Source organism: Paramisgurnus dabryanus, chromosome 13 (assembly GCF_030506205.2).
Source record: "Paramisgurnus dabryanus chromosome 13, PD_genome_1.1, whole genome shotgun sequence".
Lineage (NCBI taxonomy): Eukaryota > Metazoa > Chordata > Actinopteri > Cypriniformes > Cobitidae > Paramisgurnus > Paramisgurnus dabryanus.
In genome coordinates, this window is record NC_133349.1 from 18,106,607 (window position 1) to 18,121,635 (window position 15,029).

General features: G+C 37.7%; 2 protein-coding genes across 2 annotated transcripts; one reads left to right on the top strand and one right to left on the bottom strand.

Moving 5' to 3' along the window:
• Positions 1-673: 673 nt before the first annotated feature.
• Positions 674-3,463, top strand: negaly6 (neuromast-expressed gpi-anchored lymphocyte antigen 6). The gene is made up of 5 exons (XM_065246113.2): positions 674-779; positions 1,072-1,185; positions 1,276-1,422; positions 1,548-1,658; positions 1,995-3,463. Exons 1-5 carry the CDS (start codon positions 731-733, stop codon positions 2,204-2,206), a joined length of 633 nt encoding a protein of 210 aa, XP_065102185.2. The 5' UTR covers positions 674-730; the 3' UTR covers positions 2,207-3,463.
• Positions 3,464-4,461: 998 nt separating this feature from the next.
• Positions 4,462-14,431, bottom strand: ywhabl (tyrosine 3-monooxygenase/tryptophan 5-monooxygenase activation protein, beta polypeptide like). Its single transcript, XM_065245670.2, has 6 exons — positions 14,276-14,431; positions 12,481-12,786; positions 9,186-9,309; positions 5,890-6,053; positions 5,711-5,806; positions 4,462-5,496 (listed from the first exon to the last, which is right to left on the bottom strand). The coding sequence occupies exons 2-6, from the start codon at positions 12,772-12,774 to the stop codon at positions 5,437-5,439; spliced, it is 738 nt and encodes a 245-aa protein (XP_065101742.1). The 5' UTR covers positions 12,775-12,786; positions 14,276-14,431; the 3' UTR covers positions 4,462-5,436.
• Between the last annotated feature and the right edge of the window lie 598 nt (positions 14,432-15,029).

Here is a 15,029-nt window from a genome sequence, read left to right on the forward strand (position 1 = left end):
ACACACTGGTTTCCATTTGTGTGGGGGATCCATAGATGTAATGACTTTCATACTGTACAAATTGTATATTCCTTCCTCTAACTCAACCCCTGACAGAAACTTTCTGCTATTTTATATTTTCAAAATCCCTTATGGGGATCTTAAAAAATTTAATACAAATTCTGGTATTACTATCTCTGTGGTCCCCACACTTTACCTGGTTACCAGGTACACACAAACAAATACAGTGTGGAAAAACATTAATGACTGTTCTTTGTTCATCACATAAATTGACTGTTCCAGGACTGTCCCATACAATGGTTGCAGTCATACAATGAAAGCAGATGGTAACCACAGCCCTTACTCATAACTTAAAATCTAGTTTCTCTTTCTCACACATAACACTATTAAATGCATTGAGATTATCTGCAATTTAGTACCTGTGTCCTGTGACTTTGAGGTTCATGTTTCTTGTATGCATTAAAGGCATAAAATAGCTGATATATATAAAAATCATTTATCAATACGTTATTACACCTAGCAACAAATCTATTTTTTATTTGTCACACTTTTTATTAAGCACAGTGAACATAAATGCATTACATAGTTTTGTTACATGTGGGCAACACCTTTTTTGAGGTATCAGTTTCAGCAGTGCTTTATATTTCAGTGCATTGATTCATTACAAGCTGGGGGTTGTTGGGTTCTGTCCACATACAGTCCACTCACCTCAGTCTGAGTACAAATCAAAATGGCACAGGCTCTTCTCTTTATTCTGATGAGTACACTTTTCTACAAAGGTAATTGCTTTTTCTTTACACATGAAATGTTTAGTATGTGTATGTGATATGTGTGCTCAGCTGCTGGAAATATATTGCGGTGAAGCAGGAACTGTATATGGATGACTTCCTTTCTAAGGTTCAATAGATAATTGCAATAAAATGTAATAACAACAAATAATGTTATGTTGTGTGTCCTAGAAATATTTTGCATTATTTTATTGTCTTAAATTTCATGCTGCGATCAAACTTTTCTTTTTCAAATTACATAAGAAAAACTTTATATAAAACATATATGTCTTTTTTAATTCAGCAAATTCCCTGACCTGTTATCAATGCATACCCGAGACATCAGTCAAATGTACCGAAACTAAAGTGGAGTGTGCTGTCGGTCAGTGTGGGACCATGAAAACCACATCTTATTTGGGTAGGAATTATTGCACACTATAGTTTGCTACCCAAATGTATATTTCTATACAGCACCTATAGAGCTTTTCTGTTTATATTTTCTCTGTAGGTAACGACAAGTTGGCAGACATGATTATGAAAAACTGCTCTTTAACTCAACAATGTGTGACCGCATCTGTAAACTTAGGGGTTATAAAAGCAGTCATCAGCAACCAGTGTTGTAATACTAACCTGTGCAATAACCAGAGCGAACCAGGTACACATTTCATACAAGAATGCCATTTGACAACAAATTAAAAATGTTCATTTGTTATAGCACTTATGTGCTTAAGTGGCAAGTTATTGTTATTTTACTATACTTTAATTGTGGATGTTTTATAGAACCACCAAAAAATCTCCAAAATGGTATAATGTGCTACACTTGCAACGGAGAGGACTGCACTTCAACTTTAGCTTGTGTTGATGGTGAAGATCACTGTATCAAAGCTACAGGTAATGTAATACATAAACAAGACAAAAACCACATCTATACTAAAAGTATTTCACAATTTTGATTTATATAAGGTATTGATATTGATTTTAGTTTTCAATTTTAAACCAAACTCTAATTTTTCCTTATGCACTTTGTGATAAAAGACTCTTGATATCTTTCTGATGTTATTGGAGTCTTGTTTGCACACCCCTGCAGGCCGTGAAACAGTGTAATATTACTTAGCCTCGGTGCCCCAAATAAGGCTTTTTTGTCTAATGGTTTAAATGTAATAGTATACAGCTGTCATTTCCCTTTAAACACACACTGCAGAATGATTATGATCTATTCATCTACAGTTGAGGCTGATGGAAAGATAATGAAGATGAGAGGATGTGCCACCAAAAGTTTCTGTAAAGGTGACCTTTCCACACAGATTGTCCAGTCCACTGTAACAAGGGGCCTGAGCTGCTGTAGAGGAAATCTTTGTAACAGGGCTACAGTTGTCAGTCAGCACGGTTTGATTCAAATAGGCCTGCTGATCTTTGCTATTGCAAAGGCATCATTTTAAACTTTGTCATGGTTTTTATAAAGCATCAGTTCTAACGTTACAAATGTTTAAGTTTCTGCATTGTTAGGGTGTTCCTAAATGTTTGTTAATTGCTCTTCTGCATACACTTTAAAAATAGAGAACAGGAGCGTTGGTGTATTTGTTAAGGCTTTTGTATTTAATTTGTATTTACTAAAGGATTTATTACTGGTTAATTGAAAAACATTATCTGAATAATCAACAGTTGCCGTAGCCTACTTTATTTCTTTAATATATTTAAATAAGTTGAATTATGTTAAAAATCAATGAATATACTGTATGTCCCACACAAGTCAAAACAACTGGTTTCTCCGAAACTGGTGCGTAACACTGTACATTTGCTTACGGGTGTCTTCCTTTCAGGATTGTGAGGATTTAGTTTCAAGACACTAACATGATTTCATGGTTTTCATGCCTTGCAGCTCTGAATTGTCTGACAAGGAATATGAAAGTAGTAGATCTTCAAGTTACACCGTTTACATATCTTTATAAATGTGAGCACAATAACCAGCCTGTATTCATGAACAATCTTGGCGCAAAGAGTTGCTCCTAGTGACAAAATTCTAAAATAAATAGTTATAAATGTGTGTTTTTCATTAAAAATCCTATTAAAGAAAGAAGTCATTCAGAAAGCATCTTAACCCTTAAAGAGGTCTTAAGGTCCAAAATATGGACACGTTTCTTTAGCAGCAGGACAAGTGAACATAATGCAAAGTGAGTTACAGTTTTTCTGAATTGCTAAAACACTAAAACCCAATCCCTGAACCAAATTCATAGTGGCGTAAACCCATTTGTCTATTCATGCACTCTTTTTGCAAAACTCTAAACACAAACTTCTCACTAAAACACACATTTTACGGCTCATTGCACTTGTATTATAAATGCTAAACACAGGCAGGCAAGTTGAACACAACTAAAACACAGTAATCAAGCAAACACAACAACTCAAAATTGTATACACTTTTTTCTAATGGTATTTTTAACCAGAGGCAGATGAGGAGAATGATGAAGGACACCGGAGACGATGCAATTGGCAAAATTTGCACTTGGATTGCTGACTTTTTACAAAATACTGCTTAAAAGTGCTGCTTACAGTAATATTGAAAACTGACTATTAGGCTAATTGAAGTACTTACAGTAAAGTATTCACTAAACTAAACTTGTGATTACAGTTATAGAGATTTTTAACAGTATTTGTCAAGTGTGTTGTTATATACAATAAACATGCATTTTTCTGTAAGCAGATGTCCTGGATGTTGTGTTTTCCATTTTTTTGAGATACTGTCAGGTGAAATGGTTTTGAAGGAATTGTTCGATTCTGCTAGAAGAGTCAGGGGTTCTGTGTATTTATTCGAATAGAGTAATTGACCCTATACTTAAAGGCGGGGTGCATGATCTCTGAAAGCCAATGTTGATATTTGAAATCACCTAACACACCCCTACCCCAATAAAATCTGGACCTTTTTTTTGATAGACCCGCCCCACACATAGGCAACCCAGGCAACGATGTCCGTTAATAGACACGCCCCTCACAGCTGATTGGCTACAAGTGTGTTTTGGTACTAGGCCCAACTCCCTTCACCCGTTTTTTTTTTTTTTTTTTTTTAAGTCATGCACCCGCCTTTAAAGAGATAGTTCACCTAAAATTGAAAATTCTGTCATCATTTACTCACTCTCATGTGGATACAAACATGTATAACTTACTTCTTTTCTGATGAATATTTTGAGAAATGTTTGTAACCAAACCATTCGTGGACCCCATTTACTTCCACAGTAGGAAAAAAGAATACTATGTAAGTAAATGGGGTCCACGAATGGATTTGTTACAAACCTTTCTCAAAATATCTTCCTTGGTGTTCATTAAAATAATGAAATTTATACATGTTTGTATCCACATGAGGGTGAGTAAATGATGACAGAATTTTCAATTTTGTGTGAACTATCCCTTTAATATTCTGGTTTTTCATTCTGTCAAAAAATTGCAAATGAGTAAATATTGATAATTTCTGATTCTCCTAAATTAAATGACTTAAAAAAAATTGCAGACCTTATTGATCACTGTCTGAATATTAAATAAACAGTTTTCAGATATGAAATGTATTGTTACCACTAACTAGTATTTTCCCTTCTTATCCTGATGATAGATTATATTTTCTTAAAGGTTTAAAGTATCTGATTTATATGTAAAGTTTCTCATTCTTGCATGTTATTTAGAAACAAGAAACATGGCAAAAACAGTGTGTTAAATTATTTTTTATTCCACGTACATGAAATTACATATTTTCCCTCCAAATAACATTTATGCTTGGGTGTTCTGTATGAAAACTCCAGAGACATGACACAAAGCTAGCCAGCCGACAGTATCCCCAGTTCCTCCCCATGTTAACTACTTCATAGCCACATGCAATTTAGGCAAGTATAAAAAAAATGAAAAGGAAAACTGAAAAACAAAACAAATAATTACTGGAATAAGTATTAACTAAATCACACTGATATTCCTACTGCTCTGCTTGTACAGTCATACGGTAACAGTATCAAGCTTATGTGCTCTTTGTTCTTAGGGTTCACTATACCTCGTAATTAATAGGGAATGGGTAAATGCCATTTGCAGGGCACTGAATGCCTGGAATAAAAAACTTAAAAAGTGACAATAAATGGAATGTATTTTTAGCCCATGATTTTACAGGACGTGTGAGATAGCAGTATTCTGTGTGACATCTTGCTGCATCTTTCCTAGCGCTGCTCTCTCCACTAAAGCAAGGACTCTTTGTAACGCTGTCGCTAACCTGCAGGCATACACAATGACGATGGCAAATGCACAGACAAGGAGATTTACATACAGTATACCAAAAATAACAAAGGATTTTGACTTGCAACTTTGCATGAGCCGAGTACTTTAACCCACTCTCTTTCAACCTAATGCGGCAACCTAGCACTCCCCGTGAAGAAAACAAGGCTAACAGTAGACAAACCTTGGTCCCGTCCCATGTCCTGCCCCCCAAAGCCCTCCCACCCACTATTTATCCCCTCCCACCCACCTCCCATCACACAAATCCTTAGAAAAAAATCCCACAATGAAAGGGAAGGAAGAAAGCAAGGAAGGAAGGAAGGCGCAAGAGTAGTAGAACTAAAAGAGACAGAAGTTCATTATGAGGTGGTCTCAGTGTTGACGGTGAGCTGGAACGATGGTAGCTGAATAACAGGGGAAAAACTCAGTTTCCCCGAACCTCCTCGGTGTCATCACCATCTCCCTGGTTATCTGAAGTCCACAGCTACAAAAAAAACAAAACTGATTTAGTCTCTCCATCACACTTCATCACACATCTGTCTTGGTTCACTTCAGTGCTATCATGTTTTTCTCCAAATGTGTATTTAGCATTTCATTTCTGGACTGGATGACCCAAAGCACATTTTAATAGAAAACACCTTAGAGAACGTATTAATGCTAAGATGCTGTCATTTAAACTGCTAGCATGGAGAACTTACTGTCAAGTTGTCCCGCAGTAGCTGCATGATCAATGTGCTGTCTTTGTATGACTCTTCATTCAGCGAATCAAGCTCTGCAATGGCCTCATCAAATGCCTACAGGAAACAAAAATGATGTGTTATATGGGGTTACATGAGGGCATTCACAATGTAATTGTGGGTAATGCTTTTAGTCTTACCGTTTTGGCAAGCTTACAGGCCTGCTCAGGTGAGTTGAGAATCTCATAGTAGAATACAGAGAAGTTAAGGGCCAGGCCCAGGCGAATGGGATGTGTGGGCTGCATGTCTGCCTTACTGATTTCAAAGGCATCCTTGTAGGCCTCCTGTGAATTGCCAATGATACCTGAGGACAAAAAGGGAAAAGTATGAGTATAATTTTACTTATCCAGAATTTTATAAAATGTATATAACAGTTCCAGTCCACCAATTTAAATGGAAAAGTGACATTATAACACTCTGCATAACAGCACTGAAACACACTATTATTTGTTTGTATTACTCAATGCGTCAATGCAACTACGCTTGACTTTGGTTTCTTTTGAAAGTAGTTTAGTTAAAAAAAATACAAATAAACTTAATAATTTGCGGTACTGTGTCTAAAAGGTGTGTAACTCAAGATTTGGCACTTAATTGAATTGTTTCTACTGCAATAACACTGATTTACTGAAAACTTAAATGTTTAGTTTTCAGATCAGAAGAAGTGTAAAATTGTCTATTTAAAAGATATGGAAGAATAAAGCAACTAGTACAATGTTAAACAATTAAATGGAGGTAAAAGCTGAGAATTGTACAGTGAGTAAGCTGCCATGAAAAAAAACAGCTCTTCGTGAAATAACATTTACCACTAGGGGGCATTTAACCATAACTTTTACACTTCCACTAGGGGGCGTTAAAGGACAACATTTGCACTTCTGTTAGAATTTGCACTAGAAAAAAGCATTGTGAGTGTGAAACTACAACATGCAAATAAGAAACTATTCTAGCCTTAGGGAAAATAAGGGCCTTGATGACAACATTACATGCTAAAATAAAAAAATATTTAACGGTTTTCTTTTTGCTAAATAATGCTGACATTCTGAGCAGGACAGCACTTTTTTTTTTACAAATAATCAAAGGATCAAAATGTCTTTATTTTCAAAATAAAAGTTAACACACAATTCCTTTAAATATTCATTTCCAATTTAGGAGGCAAGTCCAGGGCTCCAGACTAACTTTTTTCACTAGGAGCACAGTGGCCCTCAACTTAAATTTTAGGGGCGCAACTAAAAAAATTTAGGGGCACACAACGTAAATCAACATGCTAACCAAATAATCACATTTCTACAAATTTCCACTGTATTACTAATACATACTTTGATGATAGATGCAGTAAGTACAATGTGCTGTGCATTCAGTGGCACACTCTCAAATTTTGGTGGCAAAATGCCACCATTTGGTGGCAGTCTGGAGCCCTGAAGTCTATACTCTCTTCTAACTATGTTCCCTTTGACTAAATAGACATGAGGAGACACACTGAGGTTTCATTCAGAGGCCAAGAATGGATAAAACCCTTCAAAACCAAGCGTGCCGCACAAGCCCTGAAAAGTCAAGCCAAAACGTCTCGATCGCCCCCCAGTGACTGGTCCCAGTATAGGTCATAAACCCCACTTCCCACATGTTATTCAATGGGACTTGAGACCAACTAAAAATTTTTATTATACTTCGATTATCTTTTTTCCGAAGCTGGTTTCTGTCATTTACTGTAGTTTTTATCACACAGATGTAAATGCAAGTGTTTGTTTTTAAAATAGGTTTGTTTTTATTTAGTTATTTAATGCCATAAAACATCAGTGTCATGTCATGATTGACAGCTGTGATATGCGCATTCTGCGAAAGCAAGGGCAAGCCTTAATATCTCATCTTTACTTCCTGCTCAATACTGCGCAAGACTGGTCCTGAAATTGCTACTGCGCAGACTCAAGCCCCAAGATTTCAGCACTGTATCGGTACACTGGCGGCTTCACTTTTAACCAATGGAAGAGAGCGAAAGGGCGTCGTCCATCTTTTTTACAGTCTACTTTGACAAATACAGTTTAATATTACACAAATTAAATAGAACACAAATATAACACAATTAACACAAATTAAATAGAAATATGTCTTTTAAGAAGATATGACATTAAATTGCATATAATTAAACCAATTATCACGCTTGTGACATTTAAACGTCTTATACCCAAAAATAAATGGGTTTTCCTTGCGAAAGGTCTGTATTTGCTACAAATGAGCTAATTAAATTTTTCAAATAAATACCTAACTTATAAGTTATTATATAGCAGTGTAGTAGCAGGATAATGTATAGGCAGACGGTTGTTCTTGCAAAATAATCCATTAAAATCCATTAATTTGTGCAGTAAGTGGAAATAACTATCCAGTGGAAACTAAAGCATTTTCTAATGGACCTCATGAGCTTCTGACAACCTAACACAAGCCTGATGATTTACAAGCTTAAAAAAAATAAACTTAGAAGACCAATGTCCTCCAGTTCTCTTAACCCTATGGTGAGCATAGTCCATCTGTCATGGATGGTGTACAAACTACTTGCAATCTAAAGTGTTAGCTTAGCAATAGTACTGATCACAAACCATAGATTTGAGACAAATGTCGTCGAAACGTATAGCAAAAAAATCAAAATGGACATTCTATATATAAAGAATTGAGAGATTTCCTTTTTGATAAGGCAGAACAGAAATCTATCAGCCTGTGCATTTTAAGCTTCACCCACACGTGGGCTCTCATTCATTTGTAATGTGGGTGGACTCACATGTCTGCACCTGTTCCAATGAAGGAAGGAAATCTGACTGCTAACCGTTTCCTCTGCAGATCTAAAGACCCTCTTTTTCCTTCTCTTTATCCCACAACTGAATCCTAGAACCACGCCCTACAAGCTTGTCAACCTCCTGGCACAGGAAGTCAGACACAGGATTCTTCCTGTTATGCAAACTCTGACCCTGTTCCTTTCTGACACCAATATGACAGAAACAATGGAGAACAAACCACATTGAGGTTCGTACAGCGTTTGTCTTAACCAAATTAAGCAGTTATACCTTGTAAACATTAAACCAATAGAGTGTCTTTTGTACTGCACGCTATTCTGATTATTGACTTTTTGGTGGATTTACTCTTGAATTAGTCATTCAAATTTTTATGAATGGGCCTTAACTGGAAAAAAAATCCTCTTTAGAGACCCCCCACTTCCTCTAAAGTTTGGCTTCGTGTCAACAGTTTGCGGAAATGGTTACATTTTTAGCAGAAGTTTGTCTGTTTGTGGGCTGGTGACGGGGATATCACTATTCACTACAACAGATGTGAAAGCAACTCAAACTTGCCCAAATTCCTACATGATTACCTAACCTACATTGTTAACCATATTTAAGCATGTAAGAAGCTGGAAATGAACGTAACCCACTCACAACCCCATTACGTAGAGACTTACTGGACTTTTCGTCTCCCAGAGCCACCTCTGCTAAGTAGCGATAGTAATCGCCTTTCATTTTCAGATAGAAGACTTTACTTTCAGCCGGGGTCGCCTTGGGTATGAGGTACTTGTCCAGAAGGACCTGTAACAAAAGATACATTATACACATTAGGCAACATACAAACATATATTAGCACGTTATTGTGTCCAGTTTATTGCGAGGCAGTGTGTTTAAGGGAAAACGGGGAAGGGGATCTTAGCAAAACAAAAAAACAATAGTCAAGATAGAGAGATAAGACACAAAGTTCTGTAAAACTGGTTTGACTACATGCTGTTACAAAAAAAGAGGTTTAGGTGAAACAGTAGCTGCGAAACCTCAGTGTGCCATTAAAAGTACACAAAAAGCCCCTTCCTTAATTCTAGAATTTCAGCATTCTGGGCATTTCTACACAATGACCTTTGATTGCCATTGGGGGTTACAGAAGACTGAAAGTTCATTGCAAAGGAATCTCTGAACTGTTTTTCTAGGTCTGATGATGCAAAGCATATAAAAGTGTCCTGGAATTAACCTTGGATCATAGCAAGGACACAAATCAGACTGATTACGAAACATCTACATCTCTGCACCATTCTTTAGCGCTTCTATACCAGTGAGGGGGAAGGGGAGAAAAGGAACATGGACTACATCGTGTCAGCCAATGCTTGGGAAGTAGGTCATTGAGTTTACTGGGCTCGTTCACAGTTCGACTAGCCTGATTGTCACTGAAAAGAACCATGGGGTTGTCACTGCAATGCATTCACAACTTACTGTGAGTAAGCATGTGTTCCCTGGGTTCAAACCTCTGACCTTTTGCGCTGCTAACGCAATGCTTTACCTCTGAGCTGTACAGGAGATATACAAGCATCCCTTACTGATGAAGAACTTAACTATGAAGACTTAATGTGACAAAGATGTGAAAATTTTGTAATGTCACCGGTCTGTGGCTTTGATATGATCCAAGGTTAAACCGAGGACACTTTTTATATGCTTAGTGTACGTAATTAACCAATGACCCATTTGTGCGGGATCCCACATATGAGCAACTCATAGCGACAGATATAGACAGTTATGGTTTTGCATAACCATCTGCCTTCCCATCCTCTCTACAACAAGTACAGACTTGTAGACAGGAGATTACGGCAGCTTGTGTCAGATGGGTTTGTTCTGTTATTTATTTTATGAGTGATAATAAAGCGCGACTTTGCTGCCAACTGCAACACACTTCCCTTTTTAAATCAGTGGGACAAACCACACAATATAGAACTATGCAAGACACTAGCAATGTAATAACATACTTTAAAAGTGAGAAATAGCTCCTACCATTTATGCTTTATCGTGAATATTACCCCTCCTCATCATACATCCAACAATAGCTTCACTGAAACGGTCAAGATCTCTGGTAACATAACACACACTGAACGACCGAACATTACCTTACATGATAGGAATTCACCCCATGGCATTACACTCGCTCCATTCCTGTGCTTAAGTGCTGATTGTACAATTTTCTGCTTCTTTAGCCTTAACATAGAGCCCTGCATGCCACTAGCCCAAAAAATAAGAGCTCAGCTGCTCTCATTATGGGATTATAGAGAGGTGACTCAACCTGTGCAGTATCACAGAGCCCTACAGCCCCTTTCATGCTATGCCCACACAACATGAATTTATTCCCTCCTCTACAACAAAGTTAATCTGACTCAGGTTGCCATGACCATGGCCTGATTCTTTTTTGTGTGAGCTCATGACGTGATGTGATGGGCGATGAAGACAGATAAGAAAACAAATATTGTGTGCCAAATGACTAGGTCTGACATCACAGCCCTTGAATCAATGTAGGGTTGAGTGTCTTGTTCAAGTATTCAATGTGCTCAGGAGGACATAAACCGAGCACGAAGATTTCACTGGTGGGGGTTTTCTGTGGGTGTCTTTGTCATCATGTGTATTCATGAACAATCATTGATCTCATTGAAATGTCATTTGTGACTAGTTGTGCTATTGGGCTACACATTTTTGTGTGTCATGCGGAGAGTGTGTGTGGATGCGGCTGGCTGAGGTATAAATTGCATTCGCAACTTTTCAACTATGCCCATGTGCGGTCCACAGACACATTGTGGGGTTTAGGCTCTCATATGTTCTTTGGAGACCTCTTTACTTCCCACGTCTCATTACAGTCTCACATCTCACACCCAAGCGGCTGCTAAAAGCTAATTACACAGCTCTTTGGAATACTTGATTCTGATTGGTCAGTCGCAACATTCAAAGGTTTGTTCTCCTCCGATAATAACCCATAAATCTGATAACACATCACTCATCTGGGTACTGTGAGTCAAATAAAACGATACTACACGTTCAATGTATCGCTCTGCTCATTGTTTCTCATGCCAGGTTTGAATTTGATATAAATAAGCCATTAAAATCTTTTTAAAAATATTTTGCATTTATTTATTTACTCTTGGCAAGAAGCTTCACGTTGGGGTCCCAAACACCCTGCCTGGGTGTATTCTGCCTAGACATACATCATCCTTTCCTTGGTGCCCATGTTCTCTCAGATTTTGGCGCTCATGGGACACATGACATTTTGATTTATGGCTTATAGATAAAATTGACTTATAGATCAAGTCTCCTGTGATGTTGGTTGGCAAAAGGCCTTGTTAAAAGTACACATACTTCAGCCAAATGTTTGTACCTCACTGTTGTAATGTCATAAACAAGACTGTAATAAACTGCATAAAAAAATAACATCCAAGACACTAAGAGACAACAAAATATTTAGGTTTTAAATTTAATACATATATTTTATGTTCAATTTGCTAGTTGACACAGGGATATAACTGTAGTGTATGGTAAGTATAAAGAAACCTAGTAACACAAATTGAATTCAGCATTCATTCAAATCTACATAAAATTATGTAAACAGGGGAAAGATAAAGCCTTGAAAAACGTTAAATAAACCCTAACCCCTTAAATCTTTCATCATCAAAGAGGGCTTTTACATACAATACATGTCCCGAGGAGAGGACACCTGTGCATGCATTGAAACAAATGAGATCAGGTTTGGACTAATAGGCTTGGCTGACAGAGGTCCTTGCTCATGATGAGTAATTAAGACAAGAAGAATTATCAACCGACATTACCCATCAAGGATTTTGCTATTGAAATTTATTTAGGGACATACAGAAACTCTGTGATGTACATCTGAGTCATGCAGAGCAAATGCTTTACACTTCAGACTAAATTTCAATTCGTTTTGAAGCATGAAACAAAGATTCTTACCAGGACATCATTGCAGATATCTTTCAACTCCTTCTCGATCTTTTCCCGATATTCCTTGACCATCTGCTGTTTCTTGTCACTGCTCTCCGTCTTCTGCTCGATGCTGGAGACAACTCTCCAGGAGGAACGACGGGCTCCCACCACATTCTTGTAAGCCACAGAGAGCAGGTTGCGTTCCTCATTAGACAGTTCAGTGTCACCCTCGGTAACAGTCTTCATAGCTGCTGCCATATCATCATAACGCTCAGCCTGCTCGGCCAGCTTGGCTTTCTGCACTAGCTCGCTCTTGTCCATGGCTGCTCAGTGCTAAGAAGAAAGAGTCAGAATTTAGGGTCATGGAATATAAAAAAAGACACGGATTCCAAATTAACGGAAAGACAGCTAAATTATTTTTAAAACCCATAAAAACAAGTTTAGTCGACTTCTTTTCCTGGAAAACGAGCAAAAATACGGATGACTCAACTGTGCACTACACAGATTTTTTCATGTAGTCAACAGCAGCACACAAATAAATCAATTATCTGTCATCTGCTGGTGCCAAATTCATCTGACAGCCTATAAAGATAAGTAATGGCTTAGAAATTCAAATCATTCCATTTCTGAGAACCATTACATAAAGTATGCAAAGGATATTGTGTAAAAAGTGAAAGCTAAAAGTGTTGTCAGGTGCCAGTATTACACAAACAATCTGAGCTAGCCCACAAGTTTTTGCCCTCCTGGGTGGCATTACATTGCGAGGAAATATGCGGATGTGCCTTACCAGCCAACCACGCCCAGTTCCCATAGTTACCCGTATACACGCTTTCACATTACGTTGGTGTATTGCTAGTACGGAGATCAAAACATCAGTATTTACTGCATAATCTGAAAATACTAAAGTGCGTTAGGTGCCGCCTACGCAAAGCTTAACCAGCAAAACAAGAAGCTTGTGACTTTATTGTTTCCTCTACAATAAATGTAATAGAACCAACTTAATTCACCTGGAAAGCGCAGTATGGCAAATGTATTACAAATTTCACCATAATATACAAACAACGTGGTAAAATTATTGATCCTTTCGCGTTAAATCAAGTTAGCTTGTTGGCTAAGCGTTGTAAAGCCAGGTCTGCCCTGCCCATCGTCATGGTCGACTTACCTCACAGTCAAGAAACATGCGGCTCCTCGCTGTTATCTATGATATACAAAACCACCAGGTCGTTTTGAATTTATTTACACGTTTGTGTGGTTATATAGGACTGGACGATAAACAAATAGATTGTGCTGATTGAAAGACTGCAAACAATATGTTGAGATAAGCTCGTCTGATATTATCAACCAGACGACCCAAAACGATCAAATATCAATACAGTTTGTTTAATGCAAGGTTAAAGGTTTTAACACTGATTAGACTGCATAAAAATTACTACATTGGTGGACGTATTGATATCTAAGCTCTGGCACGTTTCACACTGTGCCGAAATGTTCACTTCCACTACTTCACGAGGACAAACATAGATTGTTACTGATGATTAAACAAAGTAACGATAATATCTAAAGGCATGTCTTAAAACGTTTGAAATCATGCATTTCAAGTGTAGAATCGACCAGACAAGATAACCCACCAACAGCAGGAAACAAAAAGGGGCGGCCTAGAAATGCCAAGCGAAAGCTTATTGTTCATTTTCAACACGTTAGCATCATCGGCTAGTCAGTGTCTCGCCGTGTATCGCCATTTAAATATCAGAGAATAAAACGCGATCCTACTCTGTTGCACTAAACGAGAAGCCCCCATTTATCCCGACCTTTATTGTCTTACCTGAGTGTTGGGGAAAACGATGGTCCTGTCGGAGCTAAGCTAACCGCGGCTCACAGCTGATTCTCACGGGCTGTCGGGCTAATCCACGGGGTTTCCTTCCAATCAGACCAGCCCCAGGAGCCGAGACAAGGCTGGGCCATGTGACGTCAACGGTAACCAAGACGACAGCTGACTTCACGTTGCCTGTGATTACACGAGAGCCAATGTGAGATTCAGCGGTGCACCATTTTCCCTCCACTTTTTATTTCCATGTCCTCAGCCCTTTCTCACCGCTTAACTGTATTACAAATGTTTAAGTTAACAGTCAGTTCACAACACTGTTTTGGCCCCCAAATATGGTAAACCTTTTCTGAGGGACCCCCTACCTAAAATATAGCTATATATAGCAATGTATATGATTTTATGTATAGCAAATATGTAATGCTGGATTTATAAAGAGATACAATGTAGTTGTTCTGCATCAACTTTGAAAATATTTTTTGATAGTGGCTTTACAAGGAATCCTGCCTTATAAAACGCAATAAGTAAGATAAGAAATGAGAGATAAACACCTAATAAATACAATTTATTTGGCTTTTTTATCTGAAATTTTCTGGGGACCCCCTAGAACCTCCTGGAGGCCCCTTATATTTTATATAAATTATAATATATATACTGTCAATATGTACTTAGTTGTTATTAAATGCCTTTAATTCTTTTGTGGCATCAGTTGGAATATCCCTAAAGTTTGAATTGGACTTATGGAACAGATGCT

Coding starts and splice junctions, on each gene's coding strand:
- negaly6 (XM_065246113.2), top strand. CDS start 731: ATGGCACAGGCTCTTCTCTTTATTCTGATGAGTACACTTTTCTACAAA. Junction 1,186..1,275: donor GAAAACCACATCTTATTTGG/GTAGGAATTATT, acceptor TTTTCTCTGTAG/GTAACGACAAGTTGGCAGAC. Junction 1,659..1,994: donor TCACTGTATCAAAGCTACAG/GTAATGTAATAC, acceptor ATTCATCTACAG/TTGAGGCTGATGGAAAGATA.
- ywhabl (XM_065245670.2), bottom strand. CDS start 12,774: ATGGACAAGAGCGAGCTAGTGCAGAAAGCCAAGCTGGCCGAGCAGGCT. Junction 9,310..12,480: donor ATATCTGCAATGATGTCCTG/GTAAGAATCTTT, acceptor CTTTTGTTACAG/GTCCTTCTGGACAAGTACCT. Junction 5,807..5,889: donor CCTGTAAGCTTGCCAAAACG/GTAAGACTAAAA, acceptor TGTTTCCTGTAG/GCATTTGATGAGGCCATTGC.